Source organism: Mustela nigripes, chromosome 10, assembly GCF_022355385.1.
Source record: "Mustela nigripes isolate SB6536 chromosome 10, MUSNIG.SB6536, whole genome shotgun sequence".
Classification (NCBI taxonomy): domain Eukaryota; kingdom Metazoa; phylum Chordata; class Mammalia; order Carnivora; family Mustelidae; genus Mustela; species Mustela nigripes.
In genome coordinates this window covers 52,219,785-52,233,581 of record NC_081566.1, presented here as the reverse complement: position 1 = coordinate 52,233,581, position 13,797 = coordinate 52,219,785, and the positions used below count along the sequence as shown (strand labels likewise).

Below are 13,797 nucleotides of genomic sequence, written 5' to 3'. Positions count from 1 at the left end.
AATGACTGTTTCAATCTCCTTACTGGTTATGGGTCTGTTCAGGCTTTCTATTTCTTCCTGGTTCAGTTGTGGTAGTTTATATGTTTCTAGGAATGCATCCATTTCTTCCAGATTGTCAAATTTATTGCCGTAGAGTTGCTCATAGTATGTTCTTATAATAGTTTGTATTTCTTTGGTGTTAGTTGTGAAGATTTTATTTATTCATTTGACAGACAGAGATCACAAGCACACAGAGAGGCAGGCAGAGAGAGAGAGGGGAAGCGGGCTCTCTGCTCAGCAGGGAGCAGAGAATCCAATGCAGGGCTCGATCCCAGGATCCTGAGATCATGACCTGAGCCAAAGGCAGCAGCTTAACCCACTGAGCCACCCAGGTGCCCCAAGTAAAGAATTTTTTAAGGAAGTAATTTGATTTAAAAAAAAAACTTTTTTTTTTAACTCTACCCTCAAGGTAGGACTCGAATTCACAACCCAGAGATCAAGAGTCTCATGCTATACTGACTGAGCCAGCCAGGTGCCCCACAAGAAGTAGTTTTGGTTCCTCACATTTTCCAGGAAGTATTTGGTTAATGACACAAAGCTCTGCATGTTGAACTTGGGAAATTGAACACTGATTTGAGAATCTATGAGCAAGATACACTTCTATTATAAAATAACCTTAATGGGATCCTTCCAAGTTTTTACATTTGAACAAAATTACCTCCTTCCAAGGAGCCTGCTAACGAGAGATGTGTCTAAAGAAGTCAATCCTAGACAAATCTGGACACCTATGGAATGGAATGGTTTGCTGTAATTGTTCTAGATCAGGCCACAGATGTTTTTGTAAAAAGCCAGATAGTAAATACTTCAGGCTTTGTGTGCTATATATAGTCTATGTGGCAACTGCTTAACTTTGCCATTGTAGCACAAACACAGCAATAGATGACACCTACACAAGCATAGCTGTGTTCCAGGAACAGTTTATTATGGACACTGAGATAAAATTTTCATATAATTTTCACATGTCACAAAATACTATTCTTTTGATCTTTTTTCCCCAGCCATTTAAAAAATGTAAAAACCATGCTTAGCTAGTAGATTATTATAACCAGGTGGCAGTTCACATTTGACCTAGAGGCCAGATTTTGCCCATGGACCATCATTGGCTGACCCTAATGTAGATGCTAAAAATCTAGAGGATGTTATTGACATTAATAGTAATCTGTAGGGGTGCCTCTATCACTCACGTGATTAAGTGTCTGCCTGTGGCTTAGGTTATGACCCCATGGTCCTGGGATCGGGCCCCACGTTGGGCTCCTTGCTCAGTGGAAAGAACTTCTCCCCCTGCTTGCTGCTCCCCCTGCTTGTGTGTTCTCTCTCTGTGTCAAATAACGTCAAATAAATAAATAAATAAATAAAATCTTTAATAGTAATCTCTAAAAATAATCCAACAGCGTGTGAGGAGCATTACCTAAGTGCTTTAGGAAGAGGACTTTCAGCTAGCTCACCTAACAACCGTTTTAAATTACTTGGGAATCTATTACAAAGGAGAGGAAACTCTTGTATATTTGAGAACTGTTACAGCTAAGATCACATTTCTGACCAGCTGTTACAGCTAAGATCACCCAAAATGTCATCTAATAGCAAAAGTTATGTCCAAAGTTTATAACCGTCTTCAACTCACTGAGGTGGCCTGATTGATACACTACAGTTAGAGGAATACCTGTACTCAGATAAATTTATATGATCTAGAAAATATGGATTGCACATCATAGGATTAGAATATCTGAACAAATTTAACAAATGTTTTTTGTTGTTTCAAACACGTGCTAGCATGAACAGCTCCAAATCATGTAACTCTAGCTCAGATATTTGCACTTTGATGTCTAAGTCCACCTGGTGGCCAGAAAAACACTTCAAATTCAAGAAGTCTCAAGTGGAACCAGTGTCCATCCCATAATTACTCCTATGTTTTCTTTTTTTTTTACTCCTATGTTTTCTATTTTATGTAATGAGATCCACCCAGAAACCAAAACCATAAATCTGAGATTTCTATAACTCTTCCTTACCCCTTCTAAACTCTCTGGGGTGGCTTAAGGACCTTGGCACCTTCCATCTAGTAGATCCACCATTCCCTTGTGCCTTCAAGTCCTCCAGGTGGGAAAACGAAAGACAATCGGAAATGGCCAGTTGCTCTAAAAAGAGCACAAAGATGTAAGAAGCCCAGAAAATATATTCTGGCTATTTGACAAAAAGAAAAAAGACATGGGTGTTGGTGAATGCTAACTTTATCTTCTGTAGTGATTTCTAAAATTAAATGCTACTTGTCCTATTAATACTATTGGTGGGTTAGTGCTATCTTTCCCTTTTTTTTCATGACTTCCTGTTTTATGTATGAATTCAGGGCACTGTTACTTTCCTTGGCCTTCTTACCTGCCATTTTCAATGTTCGTTATAAATTATTATATAATTATTTTTACATAATCATTTTCTCTAAATAGTTTTTATTTTTATTATCAATTCTAAAACTTTCCCAGTCTTGAATTCTGGATCTTGATTCACCCTTTTTATCTTCTGGATAACATTATTGGGAAAATTTTACCATTGAAGTTAAATAATTACTCTTAAATATATATGTATGTATGTATATATAAATATATATATACATACATACATATATATTTAAACTTTTGTCCTGAATAAGAAAGTCTTTTTTTGCGTTTTTACATAAATAATCACTTATATGTGTATGAAATTCTTGTATCAAAATGTTTTCCCTCAAAACCTGATGAAATTGTTCCATTGTCTCACAATATTTGATGTTCTGGATGAGAAGTCTGAAACTCGCCTGACTTTTTCTCCTCTGTAGATAATCTTCTAATGTTTAGCTTACCTTTGAAGTGTTAGAATGTTCCATGATATGTCTGTGTTTGGATATATTCTCATTATTTTGATCAAAACCGTATTATTTCAATTTATGGACATAAACCTTTATGTTGGGTCAGGTTTCATGGGGAATTTTATGTTCATCATTATTTATTCCATTTATTTTTTAAGTTGATTAGATATTTTTATTCTCTGTCCTCAATATCTATAATTCTGACTTTCATTGATTTCTTCTTAGTCATTTTCCTCTCCATTCGTTCTTACTGTGTACTTTTAATCTGCTTTTTTCTCCTTTCCAGGCAGATTTGAATTCTGCCATTGCCTTTTATGTTTCCTTGCTATCTTATGTAAGCAAGAGCAGTTAACATCTTTGTCTTCATATCTGTCTTTTCATGATCATAGGTACATGTTTCATAGGAGCTCCCTTTTCATAAAGGCATGTCCCCCCTTTGTTATTTAAGAATAAAATGCAAATGTTTTCTAAAACTTCCATCTCATTCTCATAAAAGTAATACATATACACACAAATCTGCTTTTGAAGTTTCTAGACTATGTTTTCCCTCTCTCGTGCTATGAAGAAATCTTGTGACTTAATGTTTTTTCTCTTTTAAAAAAGGGAACTATATTCAGGCTCAGCTTTTACCAATATGCAGGGAAGGTGAAATTTACTTGGCTCCTCATTCTAGCTATTTCAATTCCAATAACATTCCTCTCTCAGAGGTAGACTCAAGGTCAGCAGCCTTTAATTTTGTGCTGGTCTATTGAACTAAGGATGTATCTCCTGTTTCTTAGACAGTTCAGTGACTTGGGAAGAACCCACGGAAGTTTAAAAACTTGTTTGAACAATTAAAAAGTATACTGTGCATATACTGCTCCTAGAACTTGTCCTAAGGTGACTAGGATATGAAGATATAATGTGTTTTCTACTATTTTTCTGTGTTTCAGACTCTGCACTAAATGAATGAATGAAAAGAAATGTTGAAGTAGATGGTGATGAGAGGCAAGATAATGTAGAAATCTGGTTAGAGAGGCCTCTATATTATGGAGTAAGACATAACCAATGGAACTCAATTGCCACCTTTTTCTATCTTTTGAGGGACTATAGATTTTGTTCTATTTCAAGTGGGTTGATATATGGTACATGGCTAAGAATTTGCATCTAATGGAATTTTATCCAGATGTCAACACAAAATCTTTGTTCATCTTGAACTTACAGTGCTAGTCACAATATTTTCAATGTATATACATAAGTACATTGATTGAAACTTGATGGGAGAGATATCAGGGGTGTTTAACAACACAGGTAAAACCCATTTATAGTTGCCAGGAATATTTGAAAGCACTTCATCAAATTATATCTTTAACGCTTGTATCTCTAACAAGAGTCCTCACTTAACAAACTAAAATACGACATAAACTTCAAACCTAGTACACTTTCCGTTATACCTCAGATGCTATTAATTAATGAGAAATACTATTGTAAGCCAGTAAAAAATAATTCTAATGAAAGAAGAAAGTTTTGCATTCACAGCACCAATGGCTTTTGCTGTACTTGAATAACATCATCTGGGAAAATATTGATGGATATGAATAACCAGTTCCTGCCAATGTACAATAATTACCTCATTATTGAAGGTGCTTGCATGTTGTGACATCAGAGAAAAGAAAATCTTAATCCCCAGAGTCTTCCAAGTTTGTTACTAAAGATCTCTTACTATAGACTCTTCCAACCATACTGACATTCCAAACCTGGTGCTAGAAATAAGATCAAAGCAGTATTGTGTTCAGCATTCAATTTTTATGCAAGACTCCCAAGATCTTATCGAAAAGGGGTCCTTAAATGAAGCCAGACATCCTTTAAAGCCATATTCCCTTAAGTGGCCATATGCTATGTACTCACATATCAGAGACACTGTATTTTAATGACCATAAAGAGAAAGGCCACATTTTCTTCTGTCTTTGGACTAGTACTACTGAACTATTTGGTTGCATACTTTTACATACAATATCAGGAAATTTTTAAACCAGCATTCCACCCCACAATCCTAACATGAACTGAGGTAATAGTTTCTGCTTAAGGTCTTTAAAAATAATACTAATCTAAGTAGAGCAGTACACTATGTAGTATACTTACACTATTTCCTACCTAAGAAAATGTAGCTGTTTTATGGTTTCTTTTTATTTTATTTATTTATTTTTTTTACTTTTTAGTTAATCTACGTACTTTTTAAATTTAAATTCAATTAGCCAACATAGAGTAGATCATTAGTTTTTGATGGAGTGTTCAATGATTTGCTAGTTGCATATCACATCCAGTGCACATCAGATCTCGTACCCTCCTTAATGCCGCACCTCTCTCCTTTCTGCAATCCTCGGTTTGTTTCCCAGAGCCAAGAATCTCTCCTGGATTTTTCTCCCTCTCTGATTTCTTGCCATTCAGTTTTCCCTCCTGTTCCCTATGTTCCTCTGCATTATTCCTTATGTTCCACATATGAGTTAAACCATATAACAATTGTCTTTCTCTGATTGACTTATTTCATTTAGCATGATAACCTCTAGTTCCATTCATGTCAATTTAGATGGTGGGTAGTCATCCTTTCTGATGGCTGAGTAGTATTTCATTGTATATATGAGCCATTTCTTTATCCATTCATCTGTTGAAGGACATCTGGCTCCTTCCATAGTCTTGCTCTTGGGGACATTGCTGCTATGAACATTGGGGTCCATGTGCCATATTTTCACTACATCCATATCTTTGGGGTAAATACCCAGTAGTGAAATTTCTGGGTCATAGGACAGCTTTACTTTTAACTTCTTGAGGAACCTCTGTACTGTTTTCCAGAGCGGCTGTACTAGCTTGCATTCCCACCAAGCATCATTGTAGAAAGGTAATGTGAAGCAGAACTTAGAGCAAAGAAAGGAGAAACTTGGTAAAAGCAGAAAAAGAAAACAGTAAGCCTGTCTTTAAAAGGATGATGGTTGAGGAATTGATGAGTTATATTCGTGAGACAGTAAGTGATTGATTTTGGCACCCTTTAAGCATTTGTCTACATTATTGAAACACAATGAAGTAGGAGAAAAGAATGAGAACCTTGATAAAAATTCAGATATCATCCTGGGATCCTACTGAGCAAATCCTTAAGGAGAGTATGCTGTATCATTCTACAACATCAACAGGATGTTGTCATATCAGGATATCTGTCTAACATTCTTTTAGGTAGAATTTAGCATTTTCAAAAATGCCTCAAGTTCTAGGATCAATGTCAGGAAATGCCCTGATTTGCATTAGCATAGGCTCCTCTCAAGGATGATGTTGCTTAGAAATGGAAGTTGTTCCATGTTTTGAATACTTTATTTTACTCTTAGTTTCCTTTTATAACTGTTATGTTAGAGTTCTGAAGATTAGTTGAATAACTAATAGCATAATTAAATATTTAAAACTAGTAGCATAATTAAAATATTTAAAAGAAATTTAAAAGTTTATTTTCCTATAAAGGTAAGTTTCTATGTAATTAATCATAGGATGAGGGGAAGAAAAAGAAACTTTTTTTTAAGAAGTAAAAACCAGTGCCACCATAAAGAAGTCTCCATAAGCATTCCATGTCCCCCTTCTAGACACAGCTGAAGTTTATCTTCTGTTTTTTTTTCCCCCTGAGAAACCTTTTTAGATCAGGCACAATTACAGTATCCTGCATTTATCGTTAACAGCCTTTCAAGACCTACAAGGTGATGTTGAATATTACACACTTTTTTGGAGTTCTGCTACCTCAAATGAATCTCTCAAAATCCTCCCAGATGTAAACTCTCATGTCATCAGCCACTTAAATCCAAACACAGAGTATCGGATTTTTATCTCTGTCTTCAATGGAGTCCACAGCATCACCGGAGAAGTACTGCGCGCAACCACTTTCGATGGCGGTGAGTCCAGATTTCAAGGGACACTTGGCTTCAGAGATGCAAATGAAATTGATTGATTCTTGCTGAGGTTGAGATCAGTCATCCCTCCATTATAAAATTTCCGGTGTTGGAGGGAAGGGGGTTGGGACTAAAATGCTTAAGTGCTCGCTGTCATCAAGTGGCAGATCAATACACAGTCCCTTAGAGACAGCAGCACAAGGCTCTAATAATGGGATATTAGCCCAGTTTGTTCCTGTTCTTTTCGGTGTATGCTGAGTTTGGAGCTGAGTTCACATCAATAAATGGTGACATTTAGAAACTTCTTTTTTTTAAGATTTGCTCTCAGAAGCAGTATGCTTTTCAAAACGACAGCCAGGCACCGTGAGGGCTCTCCCTGAGTCACCAGAAATGGTAGGTGGAAGTTCAGCCACTGAGAAAAATTGCCTATGACTCATTTCTAAGCCAGTTAGCAAGGGGGAGGAAGCAAGGGAAGCAACTTGTGAATCTGAAATGTGTTTGGAATGGTCTTTCTAATCTTTTTGGCTTTATAAAGTCTCATTATAAACATTATAATATCATTACCTCCCAAGCAAGTGTTCCAGGTCATTAGCAGAGCACTTTAAGTGTGGAACCCATTTCCCTTTGTGGTGCCAAAGGTCAACACCTTTTGTTTATAAAATAGAATGGATCACAAGGACAATTTTTCAGCTAGTTAAGATGGGTTCTTATGATAAAAATAGGTCTTTGCATAGTTATTTCTGACATGCTTGAATAATTGTGTAATTTAACGCCAAGCAAGATTTTTTTCCTAATGTTAGATTTCATCATTACCTATGGTAATCAACATTCAAAATCATTTACATAATGACAATATTGCATTATTGCTTCATATTGCTTGAGTTACAAGCTAGTAACATCAAATGATTTTTTACGTTCCACCAGCCTCAGCCTCAATGTATTTGAGTTTTATTTTTTGCTTAAGGAGCAAATTTTCTTTTTTCCTTTTTTTCCCCTGTGAGGTATGGGGTGAAGGGATGGGGAAAGAGACAAATAATAGATATGTGTTCGTGCTGCAGATGGGTGAATAATTTATCATCATATCCCACTGGTCACATAGTATTGAAGATTAGCACTATGCTGGTGGTATAAAGCATTTTACCACCAATTCTTATGGTTTCTAACTGAGAGTATAATAAGCCAATTTACAGAGGACTACAGACTGTGATAACTTCATCAGAGGAAAGCAGATAAGCAACAAACCCTTTGCTAAACCTAAATACTAATCTGCATTGAGTTTAACAAGTGCTTTTTCAGAGACAGCTGGAGTTTATTCAGTTTCTTCCTTTAATTCTAGAGCCTCAGGGCATGCTTCCTCCAGAGGTTGTCATCATCAACAGTACAGCTGTACGTGTCATCTGGACATCTCCTTCAAACCCAAATGGTGTTGTCACTGAATATTCCGTCTATGTAAATAATAAGCTCTACAAGACTGGAATGAATGTGCCTGGGTCTTTCATTCTGAGAGACCTGTCTCCCTTCACTGTCTATGACATTCAGGTTAGAACACTGGTTTTTGATGGTTCAGTTTATAGGTATGTTAAATAAAACATGCTAGGCTATGTCTCTCGGTGGACACCTTCAGTCTTGGATACAGATTATTTATTTACCGGGGGAGGGGAGAGAAAAGAGCTAAACTGATTAGGATTAAATCTATTTGCTGCGGGCAAACACATGAGTCTCTGGAGAGAAGATAATGGTAATATGGAAAACAATGGTGACGATATTCTCACCGGCAGGCAAAATGAGGCAAGCCATATATTGGCAGGAAATCTTGCCATGCAGTTTGCTTTTGTCCTGCCTGGTTCTTTTACGGCTATCAAAAGCAGAATCAGCCTGTGAATGATGTGGAGACATTTTTTTTTTTTAATGCCTACGTCCGCTGTTTACTAATTTAATATCCTCGAGAAAGTGACATAACCTGTTTGGTGTCAGTTATCTTTTTGGTAAGACAATGGACTCCACAACTTAAAACATTCTATCCACCTCTGGCATTCCGTGATTCTGAAGGCAACAAGAAAAGTGACTATATGGCAGACAAGAATATATTAAAGGGTTTTGCCACATGTGTGGCAACCCTCCCCTATGTGAAAAGAGTTGTATTAAACATTTTTGCCCTTGAACCTTCTTTGAGACTCTGATGAACCCTTGAACCCTGCCCTGGAAAAACACGTTTGTATTTATGTGACAGAAGTCGGCTTCCACCTTCAGAATGCATTGACCATGCGAGGCCCAACTCACAGATCTCTTGGAGATCTACTGACCTTCAAAATAGAAAAAAAATATAGAGACAATGAAAGCATTTATAACCAGGAACTTGTCCCCAAGGCGTTGGAAATCTTATTACCGTGCTAGGATGTAAAAGATAACAAGGCCAAATGTGGAAATTAATGATAAAAACAGAATGTTTCAGAAACTCAAAGTTTAGAGAGGAGGGTGGCAGTTTGGTAAGTTTTTAAAGAAACTGTGCTGATTCTAACAAAAGAACTTTGTAAATAATTTTCAAAAGACATTAGGCGTAGAAATTTTGATGGCCACAAAAACTTTTCACTGGCTTTGTCCATTAAGTGCTACCTCCTTCATTTTCCTGTACCTTACTTTCCCGCACACTTGAAGGTGAAACCCACACAATCATCTGGCTACAACCAATGCTTTAGCCTCTCCTACTGCTAGGCCCACCTTCTTCAGAAAGCAAAAAGATATTTGATAAAAGAGGAAAGATAGGTTGATTGTTTTTCATTCTACTCCGTGATTTCCATGAACTGACCTGAGGCATCTAACATGGAACATGCAGTCAGATGCTCATCTCCATAGCTTTTCGAGTGAGTCCTTATGTGCCCATGCATCATAGGTAAAATTATAAAATAAAAATCATACTTAAAAAATCATACTCAAATTATAAAATCAAATTATAAAATTTTGCATTATAGGTAAAATTATAAAATAAAAATCATACTCAAAATAAAAATCATACTCAAAAAATCATACTCAAATTATAAAATAAAAATCATACTCAAAATAATCTTTATGAACAAGGTTAATTTAGGAAGGCGATAGAGGGTTTGCTAGATTATTCTCTTTGGGGCCCTTGTGGAGAAAGACATTGAGTCCTCAAAAGGCAACTTAGTCATTTGTTTTACCAGGACTCAAAATGCAATGTAAGGTGAGATCACTGGGTGCTGTGTACACGCATCCTGATCCAAGTTTCTGACCATACAGCAAGAGTTGATGTGTCAGTGCTTCAGGCATGTTCTACTCTGAAAGGCTTCACTCAGACCTACTGACTTGAGTTGCTAGTGGCCTGATGAGAGAGCATTTTGATCAGATTTAGTACATGGAAAAAGATAAGGAGACAATAGACCAAATTAGAATCTAATACTTAAATTGTGTTATTAGGAACTAAGATAATCTTATCCTTGATAACTATATTTTTGTGAAGCTCTTCACATTCCAGGAATACTGCTTGAAGTAGTTGTTACATCACTGGAAATTTGAATACCAAATACCAAAGATTTTCATTTACGATATCAAAGATGATTTGACCCCATTTAAAATACGCATCTAATTGATATGCCTAATACTTTAGAATTAAGGTTCTGTATGTTAACCTCCTCTGTAAAATAGCCAGTAATGAGACAGCAGACACATAGATGCCAATGAAAATATCTACTTTTTTGAATAAACTCCTTTATGTATTTCTTTTTAAATGGAATAATATATTTTTAAAAGATTTTATTTATTTATTTGGCAGAGATCACAAGTAGGCAGAGAAGCAGGCAGAGAGAGAGGAAGGGAAGCAGGCCCCCCACCGAGCAGAGAGCCCGATGTGGGACTGAATCCCAGGACCCTGAGATCACGACCCAAGCCGAAGGCAGCAGCTTAACCCACTGAGCCACCCAGGCGCCCTGGAATAATATTTTCAATTTTTGATTCTATTTTATTTTTAATATGAAACTGTAAACCTTTATAATTTGTGTTTCATTCACATTATACAATGAAGCTATTGCAGCAGAAAGCTGCTCTAGAGATAGAGACATGGAACATTACTTTAGTAAGGATGAGAAAAATATTGACAAATTTCTCCACACTCAAACTAAAAGCTTTCTGGAGAACCATTTGAATATAGCTAAGTAATTTGGGACTTAGAGCTATTTAGATAAGACAATAAAGTAAGTAAAATCCAGATCAGATACCTTACCAGTTTGATCTTATTCCCTGATTTCCCTAACCCCCAATTCATGAACCAATGAAATGGACTTGTGAGGACTCAGTAAAATTTGTGCCAGTACCCATTGTAATTTTGAGCACATATTATTTACATAATAAATTCAGTTGAATTGATTTCGAAGTACCTCATATATGCACCATATATGTCAAATATTTCTCAATATGCATGAAGTTCTGTTGTCATTAATTCAAGTATATTTTAGGTTTCTTTGCCTTTAAATTATTTGGGGTTTCATGGGACATACTCAGTGTGGTGGACCTTGATAGTGTCCAAGTATCTACTAAATATTACCTCAAAAGTCAAAAGACTCTATTGCATAAATAAGGATCACAACTTAAACAGCATCATAAAAATATACCTCAGCTCCTATTTAGGTGTAAAGTGCTGTACGAATGAAATGGCATAACTACTACATACAGTAATGATTGATTAGTCTTTTCTCATTGCCAGTGGATATTCAGAGGACTGCTTCACTCGTTCTCTGCACTAACATCTAAGCTCAGCCCTAGTGTTTAAGACTCCTCTGCATCCAGCTTTCCTCCTTTATTTATGTATTAGATGCTGAAAGTAAATTAGTGTTGGAAAAAGTGCAGATTCTCTTTGGCTTACCCTTTCATTGGGAACAGAATGATGTGGCTCTATGGATGTTCTACCAGCAATCTTCCGTACATTCATTTGTCTCTCCCCCTCGTGGCAGCATGTGTTCCTTTTGTGTTACTAATGCTTGATGGGCCCCATTTCTAGCCTTCATTACTCCACCCTCCTCTGTTTTTATTCAGGATAGGTGGCAGAATTAAAGGGTTAAATGATGATTTTCTGCTGTGATTAAGGTAAAAATACAATTGCAGCTGGAACCAATGGATATAAAAGAGCTCAGCCACACTGAAAGACTTCTCTAGGTTTCATTTTTCTTCTATTCCACATTAGCATTTAGGCCATTCGTTGTAAAGTGTCAAGACTTCCGGGAGATATCATCATTACACAACCTGGTTATAGATCTAGAGAGCCGTACGCAGTGATAACCTATTCTGCTTGCAAACTGTCACCTAAACATTTTCCATTCCTCAGCTGTGCTCCAGATAGATTACTATGTCTGTCTCTTTCTTAATGGTTGGAACCAGAGGCTAAACATCACCATTTTCATCACTAAATCAGTTGTCTTGAGCTCCTTTCTATATTCTATGCTGATTTGGTCCCAGTAGAGTCAATTGACATCAAAAATTAATATTAATAGAACTCCAAGAAGTTGTAGAGAACTAGGGGAGTCCTGTGAAATGAGGGTGTGTGGATTCAACCCATTGGCAGTCTGTGCTTTGAAAATAATTGGATGTATTCTTTTGTAAATTAATGTCTACAGGTTGAAGTCTGTACCAAATACGCCTGTATGAAGAGTAATGGAACCCAAATCACCACTGTGGAAGATACCCCAAGTGATATACCAATGCCCACAATTCATGGCATCACTTCAAGGTAAAATTTTTGCCAGTTAATCTAAAGAGCTGATCATAAGCAATGAAAATTAAAAACCAAAATTTTATCCCAGCAATGACAATCTCATTTTAAAAGTTGCTATAAAAATCTGTATAAATCAAGAGGTACCTGGATGGCTCAGTCAGTAAGGCATCAGATTCTTGATTTTGGCTCAGGTCATGATTTTAGGGTTGTGAAATCAAGCCCCATGTGGGGCTTTGCACTGGGCGTGGAGCCTAGGTAACATTCTCTTTCTTTCCCTTTATCCTTCTCTCCCCCGCCAAAACATCTGTAAATCAGAATTTTTGTATTATTAGTTACTGATTTTCACTGAACACATCATCTAATATTTAAGTTTTAATGTCCCTGATTTTCCAGAATTATCTCCCTTTATTTAGTAACCTGTGAACAAATGCTTGAAAGTACAAAATATTTTCTATATTTAAATGTGTCCTTAGTGCTCTCTTCGGCAGCACGTACGCTAAATGTGTCCTTAAGTGAATCCTTTGGTAATGCAAAGAATATAATTTTAATTAGGTTAGCTACCTTCTAAATTAATCTCTTTGAAAAAAAATAGATAGATGTACATATGTCAGATTGCCCTAAACCTAGAAACATCTATAAAATAAACAAGGGAGATAATCTTTGCATAACCTTTACCAATATCATCAGACTCTTGGTAGGATCTCCATTTGTTGCTGAGAAATAGCCATAGTTTGAAAATGAGTCTCTTTTCAATTCAAGTTAGAATAATAGTAATAAAAAGATTTAACATGAAGTTTCCCAAGCCAAAAGTGAGATGACAATTGTTCTTGCCACATCAATCTGAGGCTAGAGAAAGAAATCTGAGTCCTCCCACATCATTCTTTTCACCCACCCAAATGTATCACCCTTCACCATTACACATACGCCCACACCTCCCACATATACATGCTGACCAAAATAATTAATCTGTTCTAAGAGATTTCAATTATGAAGGTTTCCACTGAAACATATTGAAGTTTACATCTTTTTAAAAATCAGTTTAAAAATATCTCTACTAGTGAACCAGCTCCTACTTTCGTTGATTTGGTTCATTGAAAAAATTAATAAAATTGATAAACCCCTGGTCCGACTTATCAAAAAGAAAAGAGAAAGGACCCAAATAAATAAAATCATGAATGAAAGAGGAGAGATCACAACTAACACCAAAGAAATACAAACTATTATAAGAACATACTATGAGCAACTCTACGGCAATAAATTTGACAATCTGGAAGAAATGCATCCATTTCTTCCAGATT

At 36.2% G+C, this 13,797-nt stretch overlaps 1 protein-coding gene across 1 annotated transcript in view; it reads left to right on the top strand.

Annotated features, from left to right (window-relative positions):
- Positions 1 to 13,797, top strand: part of USH2A (usherin) — a 673,955-nt gene that overhangs the window by 460,282 nt on the left and 199,876 nt on the right. Inside the window, exons 44-46 of the mRNA XM_059413329.1 lie at positions 6,571 to 6,780; positions 8,114 to 8,316; positions 12,402 to 12,514. Coding sequence (XP_059269312.1) covers positions 6,571 to 6,780; positions 8,114 to 8,316; positions 12,402 to 12,514 — 526 coding nt within the window. The remainder of the gene's footprint in view (positions 1 to 6,570; positions 6,781 to 8,113; positions 8,317 to 12,401; positions 12,515 to 13,797) is intronic.